Raw genomic sequence first — 20,826 nt, 5'->3', positions numbered from 1 at the left:
CAGTGGAGATCCAGCAGCACTAGACGGTCCCTCTCGATTGGCACGATATGTGGATGCACGCTGGAGCCCACTATCTCAGTAGGTGGGTGTATAAACACGAATAACAAGAAAGTCCAACAGCATCCAATCTTCTAAAGAGCCTTCAGAACTTTATTATGCTCACAAGCAATACGACGTTTCGACTCGCAATGAGTCATACTTGACAAAGATTCGAGTCGAAACGTCGTATTGCTTGTGAGCATAATAAAGTTCTGAAGGCTCTTTAGAAGATTGGATGCTGTTGGACTTTCTTGTTATCCCTAGTAATGTATGACTTGCTCTATATTCAGTATAATCAGTATTCCTTTAGCTATACAAGGTTCCCAGAGCCTGCGGTCTTGTATAGATATAACCCCGATCATTTCTCCAGGAAGTAGTGTGGGATGCATAGATGGGCTCAAGTGAGGCCTGTGTAATAGATATATACTATATACAGCAGTCATCACTATATACATATATACTCCATATACAGTGGTCCGGAACACTCCTCAGGTTGCTCATGTAATGAAGGCGGCTGATGGCGTCAGGGCTATTTCTGGGCCTTATCCTGATGTAATAAGAACTCATTATATCATCCCATATAATTACCTGGAGATCATTACCCGCCTGTAATTAGATGATCCGCATAGTAATGACGTATCGCCAGAGTCTGCTCTACATATCTGTGCTGTCAGCTGCTATGGTTTCTGGTACTACTACTCCCAGTGTGGACATATGGCCCTGGTATCTGTAAGATGTGCTATTATTATTATTAGAGCTTTATATAACCGTCTCATACCAGCAGTTGTCATGAAGGGATGAACTCAGACGGCCACAACGCATCAGGTGCCCATTTACATTCTGTAGTTGTCGGCCATCAGTTGTCTCCCCTATTCACCCCATACACATGAACCCTGGCTAAATGTTCATGTGTTCTAAATAGGGGGAGGGGTGGTAAATTACTGCCAGACAGCGATGATGGCGGCTTATCTTTAACAATATGATCAGAAAGTTGAAATCAAAACCTGCCTGATCCTTCTATCCCCCAACATCATCTGTCAGAAGGCCACCATACACATTAGATAGTTGGCTGGCCCCAATGTATCTCCTCAGACATCTGGATCCATCTGACCGACCATGTTTCTCCACAGAGATCTGGATCCATCTGACCGACCATATTTCTCCACAGAGATCTGGATCCATCTGACCGACCATGTTTCTTTAAAGAGATCTGGATCGATCTGACCGACCATGTTTCTTCAAAGAGATCTTGATCCATCTGACCAGCCATGTTTCTTCAAAGACATCTGGATCCATCTGACCGGCCATGTTTCTCTATAGAGATCTGGATCCATCTGACTGGCCGTGTTTCTTCAAAGACATCTGGATCCATCTGACCGGCCATGTTTCTCTATAGAGATCTGGATCCATCTGACCGGCCATGTTTCTTCAAAGAGATCTGGATCCATCTGACCAGCCATGTTTCTTCAAAGAGATCTGGATCCATCTGACCAGCCATGTTTCGTCAAAGAGATCTGGATCCATCTGACCGGCCATGTTTCTTCAAAGAGATCTGGATCCATCTGACCGACCATTTTTCTTTAAAGAGATCTGGATCCATCTGACCGACCATGTTTCTTCAAAGAGATCTGGATCCATCTGACCAGCCATGTTTCTTCAAAGACATCTGGATCCATCTGACCGGCGATGTTTCTCTATAGAGATCTGGATCCATCTGACCGGCCGTGTTTCTTCAAAGAGATCTGGATCCATCTGACCGGCCATGTTTCTTCAAAGACATCTGGATCCATCTGACCGGCCATGTTTCTCTATAGAGATCTGGATCCATCTGACTGGCCGTGTTTCTTCAAAGAGATCTGGATCCATCTGACCGTCCATGTTTCTTCAAAGAGATCTGGATCCATCTGACCAGCCATGTTTCGTCAAAGAGATCTGGATCCATCTGACCGGCCATGTTTCTTCAAAGAGATCTGGATCCATCTGACCGACCATTTTTCTTTAAAGAGATCTGGATCCATCTGACCGACCATGTTTCTTCAAAGAGATCTGGATCCATCTGACCAGCCATGTTTCTTCAAAGACATCTGGATCCATCTGACCGGCGATGTTTCTCTATAGAGATCTGGATCCATCTGACCGGCCGTGTTTCTTCAAAGAGATCTGGATCCATCTGACCGGCCATGTTTCTTTAAAGAGATCTGGATCCATCTGACCGGCCATGTTTCTTTAAAGAGATCTGGATCCATCTGACCGGCCATGTTTCTTCAAAGAGATCTGGATCCATCTGATGGCCATGTTTCTTCAAAGAGATCTGGATCCATCTGACCGGCCATGTTTCTTCAAAGAGATCTGGATCCATCTGACCGGCCATGTTTCTTCAAAGAGATCTGGGTCTATCTGACCGAGTCATGTTTCTCAACAGAGATTTGGATCCATCTGACCGGCCATGTTTTTCCAGAGATCTGGATCTATTTGACATGATTCTCCATAGAGATCTGGATTCATCCGATCATGCTGTTTCTCTACAGACATCTGGATCCATGTGACAGGCCATGTTTCTCCCAAAAGATCTGGTTCAATCCGACTGGCCATGTTTCTTCATAGAGATCTAGAGCCATCTGATTGGGCCACGTTTCTCCACAGACATCCATGTGACCGGCTATTTTTTTTCTGCATAGATCATTCTGGATCCATCTGACGGGTCATAATTCTCGATGGAGATCTGGATCTGACCGGCCATGTTTCTCCCAAGAGAGCCATCTATCTATATCTATGTCTCTTTCTTTCTATCTATTTCCACCATATATTTCATCATATACTTGTGGTACTATCCTATTCCATAGACATTATTCTCTGCTGTATACCGGAATCTTCCGCAGCGGTCTTCTGTATATATTAGTAATGTGGTTCAGACCTTATGTAACGTCTTGTACGGCTCTGTGCTTGTTACTGCTACTGATGTAAGATGAAAGCTGTCTGACGGCAGGAATCAACTCACTTGTTCCAGACCACCCAAGAACACGCCGTGACAACACCATATGGAGCTATAGGATGGAGTTCTCCTTTAACTCTGCTCCTAGGATGAGGCCAAAGTCCTGTAAGACAAAGTTCAATGGACATTTATCTCCTCCCAGAAGGCTGCGCTTGTCCTGACTACTACAAGATGGTGTAAGGATGGGCCAGGCTATTTATAGAGCGTGTTGTGGAGATGGAGACAAACAGAAACCCACACAAAACATCCCACATGTGTGTAAAATGTCTCACACCGAGGTAGGATGGAAGACGGAGAGAACGCTCCCTGTACTGACTGACCGACACAGGGAGAGAAAGCTCCCCATACTGACTGACCGACACAGGGAGAGGTCTACACAGATATAGGAAGGTGCCGGACAACAGGGAGAGAAAGCTCCCCGTACTGACTGACCGACACAGGGAGAGAAAGCTCCCCGTACTGACTGACCGACACAGGGAGAGAAAGCTCCCCATACTGACTGACCGACACAGGGAGAGAAAGCTCCCCGTACTGACTGACCGACACAGGGAGAGAAAGCTCCCCATACTGACTGACTGCCACAGGGAGAGAACGCTCCCTGTACTGACTGACCGACACAGGGAGAGAAAGCTCCACGTACTGACTGACCGACACAGGGAGAGGTCTACACAGATATAGGAAGGTGTCGGACAACAGGGAGAGAAAGCTCCCCGTACTGACTGACCGACACAGGGAGAGAAAGCTCCCCGTACTGACTGACCGACACAGGGAGAGAAAGCTCCCCGTACTGACTGACCGACACAGGGAGAGAAAGCTCCCCGTACTGACTGACCGACACAGGGAGAGAAAGCTCCCCATACTGACTGACTGCCACAGGGAGAGAACGCTCCCTGTACTGACTGACCGACACAGGGAGAGAAAGCTCCCCGTACTGACTGACCGACACAGGGAGAGAAAGCTCCCCGTACTGACTGACCGACACAGGGAGAGAAAGCTCCCCGTACTGACTGACCAACACAGGGAGAGAAAGCTCCCCGTACTGACTGACCGACACAGGGAGAGAAAGCTCCCCGTACTGACTGACCGACACAGGGAGAGAAAGCTCCACGTACTGACTGACCGACACAGGGAGAGGTCTATACAGATACAGGAAGGTGCCGGACCACAGGGAGAGGTCTATACAGATATAGGAAGGTGCCGGACCACAGGGAGAGGTCTATACAGATATAGGAAGGTGCCGGATCACAGAGAGAGGTCTACACAGATATAGGAAGGTGCCGGAGCCCAAATGTCCTGGACCAGCGTACTATTACCCTGTACCCAAAGTGTCAGCGTGTCCTCATCCTGTACCCTAAGTGTCACTATCCTGTACCCCAGGTGTCAGTGTCTCCTCATTTTGTACCCCAAGTGTCACTATCCTGCAACCCAAGTGTCACTATCCTACACCCCAAGTGTCATTATCCTGTACCTCAAGTGTCATTACCCTGTACCCCATGTGTTGTCACCCTGTACCCCAAGTGTTCTCATCCTGTACCCCAAGTGTCAGCGTGTCATTATCCTGTACCCCAAGTGTCATTATCCTGCACCCCAAGTGTCATTACCCTGTACCCCATGTGTTGTCACCCTGTACCCCAAGTGTTGTTATCCTGTACCCCAAGTGTCAGCGTGTCATTATCCTGTACCCCAAGTGTCATTATCCTGCACCCCAAGTGTCATTACCCTGTACCCCATGTGTTGTCACCCTGTACCCCAAGTGTTGTTATCCTGTACCCCAAGTGTCAGCGTGTCATTATCCTGTACCCCAAGTGTCATTATCCTGCACCCCAAGTGTCATTATCCTGTACCCCAAGTGTCAGAGTGTCACTATCCTGTACCCCAAGTGTCAGAGTGTCACTATCCTGTACCCCAAGTGTTGTCATCCTGTACCCCAAGTGTCAGAGTGTCACTATCCTGTACCCCAAGTGTTGTCATCCTGTACCCCAAGTGTCAGAGTGTCACTATCCTGTACCCCAAGTGTCAGAGTGTCACTATCCTGTACCCAAAGTGTTGTCATCCTGTACCCCAAGTGTCAGAGTGTCACTATCCTGTACCCCAAGTCTCAGCGTGTCATTGTTTGGAGTCTCCTAACAATCTGGGTTAGTCACTGACTGTCACACAGACAGGGCAGCTCTATCCCAGTGAGGTGACAAGTTCACATCTATTACACAACACTTATTAGCGCACATCACTATTCCGTGACACTTTCCATCCTTTCAGTTCCTGTTATGTGCACAATCATTCATCAGTCCTGTCACACAGCGATCCCTGACACCCTGGGCCGACATTGGTTAGTGATGAGTGATGAGACCACGCCATGTAATACACTGGTTCATTCACAGTATTACAGTCTACCTGCTGACAATAAAGCACCTCTCTGCACTGGCTAATAGATGGCGCCCCCTACAGGTCACCACCGCATATGGTCAGGGGTTCAGCCTCTTTAAGGCCTGACTAATAATCACCACTGAGGGTAAAATAATGTTCCTGAAAATATTTAAGATGCAGAACTGAGTCACTTAATAGAAGGCAGCCAATCTCCTGTGGTCAGGTTATATAAGAGGAAGGCGAGTGCCATGTGACCTCCCCAGCGCCCGGAGACTGCCGGACTGACACACAACCCTGGCAGCCATCGCCGGCGTACAGCCGCTCATTTCTGATGACGGCTGCTTTATTTTTTATTGAACTCTTTCCAGGTTGGTGACTCAGAACGCACATCGATATTTGTAGAGGAAAGGCTTATCGGCTGGGAAAATCTTACTGCATATAGATATAGCGGGCCGTACCGTCACCGCCAGGCCAGGTGTGAACAGTGACAGGAACGAGGAGCCGAATCATAATGTAACCAGAGATAGTCATAGAGATCAGACTGTGAGATTCCACTGGATCCACCAATAGAGATCAGCAAACATTGTAAAAGTTTGGTCCGGCAGGTTTGCCTACCTTTGAAGCAAAGTTCAGGGTTCATCCGAGCCGAACCGCACTAAAACAGATGGAGGCGTTTAGCTGTCTTAGTGCGGTTAGGCAAGTTCGCTCATCAATACTTACCTGTCCATGCTTCCCTGGTGTATTCATTCTCCCTTCTCCCCTGTAGCCGCCTCCAGCCCGCTCAGCCAATCACTGACTGAGACGGGACAGCACCACGGCGAGTGATTGGCCGAGCAGACTGTCACTCTCGTCCCAGCAGCGACAGCCCACACAGCCAATCACTGGTCACGGTGCTGTCCCATTCCAGTCAGTGATTGGCTGAGTGGAGGACAGGTGAGCATACTCTTTTTTTATGTGTATTAAATTGTGTGGCCGCCATCTTTACGAACAAAAACTTTTTGCAAAGTTTGTAACGAATTTCAGTTTGTAAGATTCTGTTCGCTCATCTCTTTCCACCAACGCTTAACAAAGACTAAATGGCGCCAAAGGTGTCAGGTCGCTGCTCATCAGCCTCCAAGTAAAATATCACTTTGGCTGAACAGATTATTCATGTCTTTTTGGAAGCTGAATGACACAATTTTATCTTTAATAGAAAAATCATTGGTTAAAATAGTAGGTCAAGTATAAAATAGTAGGTGCCAGTAAGTGTCAGAGATTTGTAATTTACTTCTATTAAAAAAATCTCCAGTCGACCAGTACTTATCAGCTGCTGTATGTCCTGCAGGAAGTGGTATATTCTCTCCAGTCTGACAAAGTGTCCTCTGCTGCCACCTCTGTCCATATCAGCAGAAGCAAATCCCCATAGAAAACCTCTCCTGCTCTGGTCAGTTCCTGACATGGACAGAGGTGGCAGCAGAGAGCACCAGGTCAGACTGAAAAGAATACACCACTTCTTGCAGGACATACAGCAGCTGATAAGTACTGGAAGACTGGAGATTTTTTAATAGAAGTAAATTACAAATCTCTGGCACCAGTTGATTTAAAAGATAAAAAAAATTAGTGAACAACCTCTTAAAAGGAACGGCCATATAATGGGCTCTATAAGTGAGCGTCGATCAGCAGATCGTTCTGGGTCTAAATTTTGTGGACTGGCCTGGGGTCAGAATTTTTACTGCATGGGGGTCTGATCCTGTATTGTATAATCTAGTCTGAGATTTATCAAACATGGTGTAAAGTGAAACTGTCCCAGTTGCCCCCGGCAACCAATCAGATTCCACCTTTCATTCCGCACAGACTCTTTGGAAATGAAAGGTGGAATCTGATTGGTTGCTAGGGGCAACTGAGTCGGTTCACTTTACACCATGTTTGATAAATATCCCCATTTTATGAATATTTATGCTCTTATGGTATATTTATTATATGTACATTTATGCTATTAGGTGTGCACATGGTGCACAACTTTATGTTTTCTATTATATGACATCTGACCGATGATGTCACTTATTGATATGGAGTGGCGCTTCCTATTTTCATCCGCTTAGTAACCCCGGATTGCTGGCAGCGACCTCCCAGCCGTTCTCATGGTGCCGTCTCCAAAACAAAAAGTCCTTGCTGTAAGGTCGTCCTAGTGTGAACCGTATACTCGGAATATTCAGCAAAACCATGCCAAGTCACACCCGCAAAATCCCACACTGTCAAAGCAGTCCCTAGAAACAAAGCTGGTAACAATACAATAACTGAGACATGACTGTAGCTCCGACGACACATGACAGCCCTCGTATGACCACAATGGCCGGTGAGGCGCCCACACAAATAGCCAAGACATAAAAGAGCTCGGAGTCTTATTCAGACAGTGACTGTGGGAATGGGGCGATTGGACGGATCCCCCTCTGGGCTTCCATACTAGCTGACTCAATCCTGGCACCCCAAACCCTGTGTCCAAAGCTTCCAGAGAAGCCCCTGAGGATGTGCTAATACATTCCCAGAATTCTCCTCTCCTTCCCAGGCCTGAGTCAGTGACCACAGAGAGAGTCTGACTATAATAAATGTTCAGCCGTAATGACTGGACGGCTATTTATAGAGGAGCGGGGCCGATTATCACCGAGGACACATCCAGTGATTGCACTTCCTGACACAGTCCACATGGCTGCTGAAATATGACTTTCCATGGATGATGTGGTGGAACATACAGGAGCATCATATAGGACACCACGACCATTATGCAATGTAAGACCATTGAGGTCTGCGAACAGTGCAAGAAGTCCATGCTGGGGGGTAAACTATAATCATTGCATGTGAATGCAGGCAACCAGTGGCGTACCTACCATGGAGGCAGACCATGCAACTGCTATGGGGCCCATGCTGCAGGGGAGTCTGGGCCCTCCTGGCTAAGAGTGGCCTGTCTCCATGGTACTAGCTGCAAGGCTGACAGTTCCCCCCTCCCCAGCAGCTTCTCAGATCGGCTCACAAATTTGGCCTCCAACCACCTCTCACATACACTACCCCTAGACACTAGGATTCATGGGGCCCCTAACCTAGTTACACTCCTCAAGGCAGCGATAGAAAAATCGTTTGTGTGTCGTTGACCACATCTTTTGAGCTGAACCTAAAATCATCACTAATCGTTCGCTGTAATCCCGCATTCGTTTGCTAGTCGTTCAGTGTAATTCCACACCGTTCCTTCATTGCTGGGATCAGATGGAGTAAACTATTGTAGTAACCATCATAACTAACGGCTATCGTTCTGTGTAATGGTGCATTTACACGGAACGATTTATCATTTAAATTTTTCCCAAAAACGATCGCATTTGAGCTATAATCGGCTCATGTAAGCACAGCGAACCATAAAGCAACGAGCGATAAATCGTTTATTGTAATCTTTCAACAAGTTTTCAAATCGTCGTTGGTCGTTCACTGAAAATTCGCAGATCGCTTCATGTAAACAGTCTTTCACCGATTTATCCTATGCGTGAGATAGGCTTAAGCTTAAATCTTCCCCTTCATAACCTTATAACACATAGGGCCCTATTACACGGGACGATTATCATGCGAAATATTGTTATATCGTTCGAATTAAAACGATAATCGTTCTGTGTAATTGCAGGCAACGATCGAAAAATCGTTCGTATGTCGTTGATTTAGATCTGAACCTAAAATTATCGTTAATCGTTCGCTGTAATTCCACATTCGTTCGCTCAAGTTCCGCATTTTTTCACTAATCGTTCAGTGTAATTGCACATTGTTCATTGTTTTGCTGGGATCAGAAAGAATAAACGATCGTAGTAACAATCGCAATATCGATCATAACTATTTCCGATTCCGGTTAACGATAAACAATCTTGTTTGCCATCTTTTATCGTCAGTCGTTAAAAATCGTTCCGTGTAATAGGACCCTTACTGTCCACCTACTTTTGGACCCCCTGTATATCTGTATACACAAGTGACTACATTGTCTGTCTGTATACTGGTCTGAGTAGGTCTCTCCTGTGTTTACCTGTAAGGCGGTGATGTAACGTCTGCAGTATACAGTATACCGTGCGTGGGCCTGATGTCATTTGTTTGACGTGACTCACGGAGAAAGTGCTCCACATGGAAGGTATAGCTGTCAGCTAATGTATAGAACACATGTGGATAGCGGCATCGCCTTTTCCTACAAAGGATATTGTTTAAAGGGGAATTCCATGTGAGACATGCCGGGAGAAAATATCTCTGGCACAGGGCTGAGGGGGAATAGTGAACATATAGTGGAGTATGACGGTGGTGCACGATATGAAACAGTATGGTACAGTATGGGAAACCTTCCTGACGTATACACCGTCACATACTGCAAGGTGTACGGGGGGAGGCAAACTAGGCAGCTGATTGGGGCCACCATCACCTAGACACTCCCAAGGATAGCTCTAAAACCAACCAGTATGTGACGGTATTATGTGGGCTCTATATGGGAGTATTATTTAGAAGCTAGGTATGTGGGCACTATATGATCTTATTAGGGTTATGTGAATACTAATACTGTTTAGGCACTATATGGTGGTATTATGTGGGTTATACATGGCAGTACTACATTGCCACTATATTGCGGTTCACTAAAAAGTGGATTGAATATGCTGACCGGCACCTTCTAGGAACACACTACATAGTACTGATACCCTGTTCTGTCCCAAGCATCCTCCATAGCTATAAAATGATGGATTATAGCATGAAACAACTGGCTAAAACTGGACTTACTATACAACCAGCCTGGCTAAGCATGGTGTCATGTATAAAAATATACTGCAAGGTACTATAATATAAAAAAGGATAGAAATAATCTGTATCTCCGCATAGAATCCTGTATCTCAGCATAGTATTCTGTATCTCAGCATAGTATTGTGTATCTCAGCATAGTATCCTGTATCTCAGCATAGTATTCTGTATCTCAGCATAGTATCCTGTATCTAAGAATAGTAACCTGTATCTCAGCATAGTATCCTGTATCTCAGCATAGTATCCTGTATCTCAGCATAGTATCCTGTATCTCAGCATAGTATCCTGTATCTCAGCATAGTATTCTGTATCTCAGCATAGTATCCTGTATCTCAGCATAGTATCCTGTATCTCAGCATAGTATTCTGTATCGCAGCACAGTATCCTGTATCTCAGCATAGTATTCTGTATCTCAGCATAGTATCCTGTATCTCAGCATAGTATTCTGTATCTCAGCATAGTATTCTGTATCTCAGCATAGCATCCTGTATCTCAGCATAGTATTCTGTATCTCAGCATAGTATTCTGTATCTCAGCATAGTATCCTGTATCTCAGCATAGTATTCTGTATCTCAGCATAGCATCCTGTATCTCAGCATAGTATTCTGTATCTCAGCATAGTATTCTGTATCTCAGCATAGTATTCTGTATCTCAGCATAGTATCCTGTATCTCAGCATAGTATCCTGTATCTCAGCATAGTATCCTGTATCTCAGCATAGTATCCTGTATCTCAGCATAGTATTCTGTATCTCAGCATAGTGTTCTGTATCTCAGCATAGTATTCTGTATCTCAGCATAGTATTCTGTATCTCAGCATAGTATTCTGTATCTCAGCATAGTATCCTGTATCTCAGCATAGTATCCTGTATCTCAGCATAGTATCCTGTATCTCAGCATAGTATCCTGTATCTCAGCATTATATTCGGTATCTCAGCATAGTATCCTGTATCTCAGCATAGTATTCTGTATCTCAGCATAGTATCCTGTATCTCAGCATAGTATCCTGTATCTCAGCATAGTATTCTGTATCTCAGCATAGTATCCTGTATCTCAGCATAGTATCCTGTATCTCAGCATAGTATTCTGTATCTCAGCATAGTATTCTGTATCTCAGCATAGTATTCTGTATCTCAGCATAGTATTCTGTATCTCAGCATAGTATCCTGTATCTCAGCATAGTATTCTGTATCTCAGCATAGCATCCTGTATCTCAGCATAGTATTCTGTATCTCAGCATAGTATTCTGTATCTCAGCATAGTATTCTGTATCTCAGCATAGTATCCTGTATCTCAGCATAGTATCCTGTATCTCAGCATAGTATCCTGTATCTCAGCATAGTATCCTGTATCTCAGCATAGTATTCTGTATCTCAGCATAGTGTTCTGTATCTCAGCATAGTATTCTGTATCTCAGCATAGTATTCTGTATCTCAGCATAGTATTCTGTATCTCAGCATAGTATCCTGTATCTCAGCATAGTATCCTGTATCTCAGCATAGTATCCTGTATCTCAGCATAGTATCCTGTATCTCAGCATTATATTCGGTATCTCAGCATAGTATCCTGTATCTCAGCATAGTATTCTGTATCTCAGCATAGTATCCTGTATCTCAGCATAGTATCCTGTATCTCAGCATAGTATTCTGTATCTCAGCATAGTATTCTGTATCTCAGCATAGTATTCTGTATCTCAGCATAGTATTCTGTATCTCAGCATAGTATCCTGTATCTCAGCATAGTATCCTGTATCTCAGCATAGTATTCTGTATCTCAGCATAGTATTCTGTATCTCAGCATAGTATTCTGTATCTCAGCATAGTATTCTGTATCTCAGCATAGTATTCTGTATCTCAGCATAGTATACTGTATCTCAGCATAGTATCCTGTATCTCAGCATAGTATTCTGTATCTCAGCATAGTATTCTGTATCTCAGCATAGTATTCTGTATCTCAGCATAGTATCCTGTATCTCAGCATAGTATCCTGTATCTCAGCATAGTATTCTGTATCTCAGCATAGTATTCTGTATCTCAGCATAGTATCCTGTATCTCAGCATAGTATCCTGTATCTCAGCATTATATTCGGTATCTCAGCATAGTATCCTGTATCTCAGCATGGTATCCTGTATCTCAGCATAGTATTCTGTATCTGAGCATTATATTCGGTATCGCAGCACAGTATCCTGTATCTCAGCATAGTATTCTGTATCTCAGCATAGTATTCTGTATCTCAGCATAGTATTCTGTATCTCAGCATAGTATTCTGTATCTCAGCATAGTATCCTGTATCTCAGCATAGTATCCTGTATCTCAGCATAGTGTCCTGTATCTCAGCATAGTATTCTGTATCTCAGCATAGTATCCTGTATCTCAGCATAGTATCCTGTATCTCAGCATAGTATCCTGTATCTCAGCATAGTATCCTGTATCTCAGCATAGTATCCTGTATCTCAGCATAGTATCCTGTATCTCAGCATAGTATCCTGTATCTCAGCATAGTATCCTGTATCTCAGCATAGTATCCATAACCTATCCCATCTCCTATAAGATGCCTGATGGGGTTTCCCAGCATGCTTTGCCACAAGTAACGCTCAGGTCGCTGTTTTCACATTTTATTACCCTTTATGCCCCCAACCTACTAAATGGAAAAGATTCCTAATGTTACGGATGGAGGAATATTTTAGAACAGGGAAAATGTCACTATAAGGTTTTATATTAAATGAGTATAATACATCTGTGTATCTGCCGCCGCGTTCTGTTTCCTGTTGGTTTTTATCATGGCGACCATGTTCCCTGTGTGTACTGGATTTCCAATAATATCTCAGCAGTAAGAATAGCTGCCATAGCTATACATGTCCTCCGGGCGACGTCACACTGAGTGACAGATAGCTAAATATGGGAGTATGACCCATCACACATAGCATGCTGTTTCTATTATTCACATCTGGGTCTGCTAGACTGAACATGAGGTTTTCTCGTGTATTAGGAAACACCCCCCCCCCCCCTTCCCGGGGGCGGCGGGACTGGATATAAATTCCAGGCCGGGTCAGACTCATACACACAGCAGCTAGCTGGGAGACTCTTCCTGATACTGTACAGCTGCGAGTATACTGCCGAGGCTCAAACTTTAGGAAGAATGACTTTCACCGGGCGGTAAGTAGACATGATATGGACTGGATATAGATGTTCGGAGAAACTTTGCACTAACTTTTTACTGATTTCTTATACTATTCTCCATTTACATCCAGAGCTGCATTCAAAATTCTGCTAGGTTTACCATCACTAAGCTACATATTTATTGCTGTATTAGACTGCAATGTATCGATAAAACATAGCCTGAAAGATTAGGGAATGCAGCACTAAGTAAATTGTAGAAATTGCACCATTTTATGTGAAGTTATAAAGCGTAAACTTTGGGGTCAGTTTTAATGTGATGCACAATTTCGATATACACTATAGGTACTTTTACCATGTAGGGGGTATGTACCATAAGGGGTCATCATAGAAATTTGAGTTCACTTGTTTATAGCCCTGATGCTTTTTATTTGCTATGCAGTCCAAACAATCACCTTCAAAAAGATTCCTTTAAAGGGGACAGTAATGGGGTCATGTTTAGGGCCAACTGCAATTTTAGGCTATAAACATATACTATGGTTAGGTTTTAGTAACCAGTGGCCAAGGGGAAGGGTTTAGTAATAGAGCATTGCTATATTCCAACCCCATCTGATTTAGGAAGCATTACACTAAGGCAGCGTATAATGTTATATAAGTGGTGCCCATTGCGGTGCCACCAGAAAATACAGGCTAATATAGGATGCTTACTGATCTGCATCTCTTTCTTCCTCAGCCTGCTCATATTCATCCTCTTTTCATGGACCGTACTAGCCTTTCGTCCTAAACCCTTAAACCACGTGGCCGAGAAAGATGTCAGTTTCGGGGTGCGTTTATTTAAGGAGATCTTACAGGAGAACAAGGATAAGAATTTAGGTTTTTCTCCCTATGGGGTTTCGTCAGCATTAAATGTTTTGCAGTATGGGACTTCCGGGAAAACCATGGAACAACTTCGGCGGCTCCTTAACTATGGATATTCAGGTAAGATACGTGACATTAGAGTTGTCGTAATTCTGGGATTTATAGGGGTTGTGTTAGAGGTCTGACAAATGTAAAGATCCATACTATGATACAAACGATGAAGTAAATGGTCTGTAGCCATCTCCACTACTTCTTAGTTCTGTAGAACTTCCACTTATGACCAGTTGTTTCTTCCTTCAGAGCGGACTGTCTCCGCATCACTCCGTAAACTGAGAGAAGAGATCTGCGGCTCCCTCGCCTCCAACGAAGACTCAAAATCCGTCCACGTAGCAGATGGACTTTTTGTTCAGAGGGATCTTGAGCTCACTCCAGGATTCCTTCAGAGGTTTTACTCCACCTTCCGACGCCATGTGACCCAAGTCAACTTCACCGACCCATCACAAGCCAAGGACGTCCTGAACCAATGGGTGGAAAACCAAACAGATGGTAAGGATGGTGACTGAGCCCCCCAATGGATGGATAGATATAGTCTTCTTGTCTTTTTTCTGACCCATGTCTTTACTTCTGTAGGCATGATCCAGGACTTATTAGGAAGTAACTCCATTCCTCCCCTCACCCGTTTGGTCCTGCTCAGTGCTGTGCACTTTGATGGCAAATGGGTCCTCCCCTTTCCAGAGAAGAACACTCACGAGAGGCCATTTTACCGAGCTGATGGTTCTCAGGTGCAAGTGCAAATGATGGAAAACACCGCCAAGTACAATTACAGTAAGTGTCTCCATTTTTTGTATTATGTATCACGTGAAAAACATGTGCAGTAAGTTAACAGGTTTACCATTTGCATTGTTTCCGCAGGTGAGCTTGAGACCCCAGAGGGAGTGTATTATGACGTCATCGAGCTGCCATACGAAGGAGATGAGATCAGCATGTTGATAGCTGCTCCCTATGAGAAAGGGGTTGCACTATCCACCATCACAGACATCCTGACTCCTCAACTTATCACCGAATGGAAAAATAGCATGAGGAGGTCAACACGTCTTCTTGTTTTGCCCAAGTAAGTACAATATAAAGTTGTAAAGAAATTGAGAGCAATTTGGGCAACTCTTAGTTATGAGTAGTATATAGGAGGGAATATAGGAATCATGACTATCCTTAGTTGGCAAAAGTATGGGTATATCGATGATGATTTTTTTTTTTCATGTCATGCTCAAATAAACTTATGTTCTTTTGAATATTGCGTTTTCAGGTTCTCTCTGGTGAGTGAAGTCAACCTTAAGAGCCCTCTTCAACGTCTTGGAGTTACAGACATGTTCTCAACAGAAAAAGCTGACTTCAGCCGTTTATCATGTAAGTAATGGTCCGTATAAAGCGAGACGTGGTGGTGGTGGGGTTCCCACAGTCATAAATATCTTTAGCATTAGTTTGCCCTCATTCTAATTTGATTACTTTACCTTTTGTAGCGGAGAGACCCCTCCATGTATCAGAAGCTTTCCAGAAGGTCAAAGTCGAGGTGACGGAAAGTGGAACAAAAGCGTCAGCTGCAACGGGTAAGAAAGTGACTCTTCTCACACATGAGACGTGGGATGACTCAAAGGAGAATGGTCCAAAACTGATGAACACAAGGTTGAGGGGGCTAGAGGAGCTGGAGAACAATATTGGTTTTAGCTTCATGTGTACATGAAAGTATGGAGACTATAAGACTACAAGAATAGGGGATGACTGTTAAACTCCTAGTGGCTTAAAGGGTCATGTACTTTAATAATGAGCTTTACGATAAGGAACAACACGCTTTTGCTTCCAGTACTAATATGGGAGGGATGAACTAAACAGACGTTATATTGTCGTTATTTGCAGCCGCAATTCTCCTGGCCAGAATGGCCCCGCTGGAAGTCATCATGGATCGGCCATTTTTGTTCATTATCAGGCACAATCCAACGGGTGAGTCATCTGATATAATCACTGATAGTTCAATGAATAATTTCTTACACATCCGCCCCCTGGTGGTGTCTGGATGTGGCATTATCATAATGCAAAAGGTACCAGAGTTCACGTATACCACCATAATTTAAAGGGGTATTCTGCTCAGAATTAACTTTTATTATGTTGCTGCCTAGGTGCAGGACATAGCAGCCTATCCATTCCATGCTCCCTCGGTGTCCTCATAAGTCATCTTTAGTCCCCGTCTAAACGATTTTGCCTCCACTTCCGAAACAGACTCGTCTGCAAGTGACAATCACTGACTGAGAGGGAACAGCGACGTGACCAGTGATTGGTTGAGCGGGCTGTCACTGCCAGATAAGTCCATTTTGGAAGTGGAGGCGAGATCGTTCAGTAAGGGCCGAAGATGACGTACGAGGTCACCACCTGGGCAGCAACATATTAAACATTAATTCTGAGCAGAATACCACTTTAACCACTCTAAAGGAGTAGTCTAGTTTAGAAAATTAATTGTTATATATCTTATTAGAGAATTCTCCAAGCATTGTCATCTCCTGACCAGAAAAAGAAGCAATTAAAAAGAGAATCTCCCATTGTGGAAGAGCTGTCCTGTCCCGCATTACACTGACAATACACTGATAACAACAGGCAGGAATCCCTTTAAATTTAGAATTACAATTATTTATATATATATCTTGATTGGCCACATTGGTGCAAATACTGAAATACATCCACCACCGTCCCATCTCATTATCTTTAGCCTATATATCTTAACCGTACATAGCAGTATAATTTATAACTAAATTGCATCATACAGCATTTAGCGTGGGGGGTGCAGGATGTTAAGGTTGCACCAATGTGGCCAATCAAGATTGGTGCAACCTTAACATCCTGCACCCCCCAAGCTAAATGCTGTATGATGCATTTTAGTTATAAATTATACTGCTATGTACAGTTAAGATATATGGGCTAAATATAATGAGATGGGACGGTGGTGAATGTATTTCAGTAGTTGCTATATACAAGCATATTAGGACCAATAAAGGGTCTATAAAAAAAGGGATTGGTTATACCACCTACATTACTATATGTGATAAGAAAACAAAACATATTGTTTTCCCTGTATTGTGAAGCCCATTCTGTTTTGGATATCTATGAAACAAACCCATTAGGAACAGCGATGGGTACACAGAAAGGCCCTTTGCGCCCATAACAACCACATCGCTATATATTCACATATTTCTTTGTAAAGTTTCCTCTGTGGGATAAAGCTCTCCTGTTCTCCATATCTGTGGCAAAAACTTATTAGGAACAGCAATGGGTGCACAGACAGTCCATTGAGGCTATCGTCACCCCCATTGCCATCCTGAAAATGTTAAGCATAAAAATATATAAAGTTCAAGGCTAAACTGTAAAAGCTTGTAGGAAATCACAGTACAGTGATGAAGTCTATGTAGTTATGTCAAGAACATGCAATCGCCATGTAAGGGGAGCCATAAGAAAATAGATTCAACACAACTTATAGATTCTGCACATGGCGTATTGATCTGTTGAATGCTTCACATGACTTTATGCACTGTATTAGACACCAACATTGGTGCACATTACATACCCATGGCTCACAATCCTTCCTTCTCTCCTCCAGGTTCATTGCTATTCATGGGACAAGTCATGGAACCCTGATATCTGGTGCCATCCAGTGGTTATATCCAGTACCTCACCTCTTCTACCTTTAACAGCAGGAGTCATGCAACCATAAGCCCTGCCACAAGGTGGAGCACCTCAGCGGACTACTAGGGAGGGTGGCGGATGGGGGCGACACGGGTAGTGTGAATGAGCACAATATAGAATGGAAGACGCAAGCAATGTGTATGTGTGATGGGATGTATGAGCTGACTGCAAGACAAAGATTGTACTATGGATTATTACAGAGCCGACTATGTCATTTTATACTGAATTTCTATTTAATAAATCTATTTATTTATATTTAAACCCGATATTCGTCATTTGCTTTTATTGAAAAAATAAAATAAAATTAGCAAACTGCGACCCAACAGTGGGATACAGAAGCAGGGTGTACAGAGGGAGAGGTGACATCATAATACACTGCAATACAGAAGCATTGCAGTGTACTGAGCAATTTATCAAGTGATTTTAGTCCTAAAAGAGGCTAAGGGGGAAAAAAAGGTTTTAAAAGCACCCAAAAGGGAAAAAAATACCTATTTCCATAATGGCTGGTTTATAGTCACCTCACATTGCAAAGAGCAAAAATGAGATCAAAAAGTGGCAACCATGTCATCAACTGATGTCAGAAATATAGATTTGTAATTTATTTCTATTTTAAGATCTGCAGTCTCCCAGTACTTACCAGCTGCTGTATGCCCTGCAGGAAGTGGTGTCTTCTCTCCAGTCTGACGCAGTGCTCTCTGCTGCCACCTCTGTCCATGCCAGGAACTTTCCAGAGCAGGAAAGGTTTTCTATGGGGCTTTGGACAGTTCCTGACATGGACAGAGGTGGCAGCAGAGAGCACTGTGTCGGACTGGAGAGAATACATCACTTCCTGAAGGACATACAGCAGCTGATAAGTACTGGAAGACTGGAGATTTTTAAATAGAAGTAAATTACAAATCTATATAACTTTCTGACATCGGTTCATTCGAAAGAAAACAAAATTACCTTTAAAAAAAAAATCTATAAAAAAAAAAACTACACAAACCTGGTATCACTGTGATGGTACCGAGCAGAATAAGATAGATGAGCGCTGTACTTGGCAGGATAGAGGCCATTGTACCTAGTTTTACAGCAGTCCAGACTGGCATGATATTGGCATCATCCATGACTAGGTAGCGGTGGGCACAGATCATACACCAGAGAAGAGGTGGTGGAGCCTGGAGAGGTGGTGGGGTGCCGCAGGGCATTTTGTGGATGTCTGTGGCAGTTTTAGGGCCCTATTACACGTGACGATTATTGTGCGAAAAAATTTTAAATCTTTCGAATTTAAACGATAATCGTTCTGTATAATTGCAGGCAATGATCGAAAAATCGTTTGTGTGTCGTTGATTTAGATCTGGATCTAAAATTATTATTAATCCTTCGCTAATCGTTCGCTGTAATTCCACATTCCTTCGCTCAAATTCCGCATTTGTTCACTAATCGTTCAGTGTAATTGCACATTGTTCATTCTTTGGCTGGGATTAGAGATGAGCGAACCTGGAGCATGCTTGATCCGAACCCGAACTTTCGGCATTTGATTAGCGGTGGCTGATGAAGTTGGATAAAGCCCTAAGGCTATGTGGAAATCATGGATATAGTCATTGGCTGTATCCATGTTTTCCAGACAACCTTAGAGCTTTATCCAAGTTCAGCAGCTGCAGCTAATCAAATGCCGATCGTTCCGGTTCGGATGGACTCGAACCCAAACCCGGTTCACTCATCTCTAGCTGGGATCAGAAGGAATAAACGATCGTAAGAACGATCGCAATAACGCAATTATTGTTCTGTGTAATTTGGTGAACGATTTCAGGTTAACGATAAACAATCTCGTTTACGATCGTTTATCGCTAGTCGTTAATCGTTCAAAATCGCTCCATGTAATAGGACCCTTAGTGGCACCTAGAGTAGGGGGCCTAATATGCCAGGATCATGTTGGCAACTATGGATAGACCTCCACAGGGCGGGAATACCCGACATATCCTGTCACTCCAGGATAGATGCTGTCAGATAAATGACCAATCCCAGTTCTGATGACATCATCAGAGGCGTCTCCAAGTGCAGTGTCCCAGAACAGAGTAGTTATTTGTCACTTTATCTCTGCACCTTTATTATGGCCGGTTCTGTTCTGGAAAGCTATGGTCCACTGCAAACTGTGTGTATTGTCTCACCCCTCTCAGTGTTCAGGTCTGCTATTCCATTCATTTCTTGTATGCATGTTCAGTAATCAGTGCCTAAGGGTATTATGTCTCCCCCCAGTGTTCAAGTATGGTACTTCTCATGTATATTTAGTCCTATATGCCTAATGGTGTGATGATGCAATGGCTGGATGTCACGTGACTGCCCCTGCTTTCATGGTAACTCCAATGGTAGGGATGGTCCGAACCGAGTTCGGTTCGGGTTCGTACGAACCCGAACCCTCGGTAATGAATCCCGCTGTCTGCCCGCTCCGTGGAGTGGGCGGATCCAGCGGGAGAGCCGCCTGGAAAACTGGGATACAGCCATAGCCTTAGGCTGTATCCCAGTTTTCCAGGCGTTCCTCCCGCTGATGCCGAGTGTTCGGGTTCATACGAACCCGAACCTCGGCAGGTTCGGACCATCCCTATCCATTGGCCATCGAGCTTTGGCTGGGGAATACCATGTGACTTCCTCTCTGCCTCAGCTCTTGTCTCCCACCTTTAGGGGGATAGGTTGTGTGTTGCTGCTGCTCCTGTGTCACAAGGCCGCAACCCTGTGGTATCTGCTGCAGCATTACCAGAAGTGTTCCTGGCTGTGTTCTATTCTCAAGTCCTCAAGATTCTCATCTATTCTCCAGAACTGGGATCTTGCTGGATCATCAACAGCAAGTATTCATCTCAGTTCCATTCGGCCCAGCATCTTATCCTCAGTATCACTACTACTCCCATTATTCAGCACGCTATCATCACAGCCTATTGCAGCATCACCCATTACTCTGCTTTATTCAAG

The 20,826-nt window shown here is 43.9% G+C and overlaps 1 protein-coding gene across 1 annotated transcript; it reads left to right on the top strand.

Moving 5' to 3' along the window:
• Positions 1-13,253: 13,253 nt before the first annotated feature.
• On the top strand, positions 13,254-18,141 carry SERPINE1 (serpin family E member 1). The gene is made up of 9 exons (XM_069982598.1): positions 13,254-13,335; positions 14,030-14,274; positions 14,455-14,700; positions 14,785-14,979; positions 15,067-15,265; positions 15,458-15,558; positions 15,672-15,758; positions 16,066-16,149; positions 17,795-18,141. Exons 1-9 carry the CDS (start codon positions 13,319-13,321, stop codon positions 17,830-17,832), a joined length of 1,212 nt encoding a protein of 403 aa, XP_069838699.1. The 5' UTR covers positions 13,254-13,318; the 3' UTR covers positions 17,833-18,141.
• Positions 18,142-20,826: the final 2,685 nt, after the last annotated feature.

The sequence above is a fragment of the Dendropsophus ebraccatus genome, chromosome 1 (assembly GCF_027789765.1).
Source record: "Dendropsophus ebraccatus isolate aDenEbr1 chromosome 1, aDenEbr1.pat, whole genome shotgun sequence".
NCBI classification, from domain to species: domain Eukaryota; kingdom Metazoa; phylum Chordata; class Amphibia; order Anura; family Hylidae; genus Dendropsophus; species Dendropsophus ebraccatus.
The sequence above is the reverse complement of the archived record's forward strand: the minus strand, read 5'-3'. Positions and strand labels throughout refer to the sequence as shown.

What these genes read in the sequence shown, in the direction of transcription:
- SERPINE1 (XM_069982598.1), top strand. An exon ending in GGTGGAAAACCAAACAGATG is followed by an intron (nt 14,701 to 14,784) that starts GTAAGGATGGTG and finishes TTACTTCTGTAG; the next exon opens with GCATGATCCAGGACTTATTA. An exon ending in AAAAGCGTCAGCTGCAACGG is followed by an intron (nt 15,759 to 16,065) that starts GTAAGAAAGTGA and finishes CGTTATTTGCAG; the next exon opens with CCGCAATTCTCCTGGCCAGA.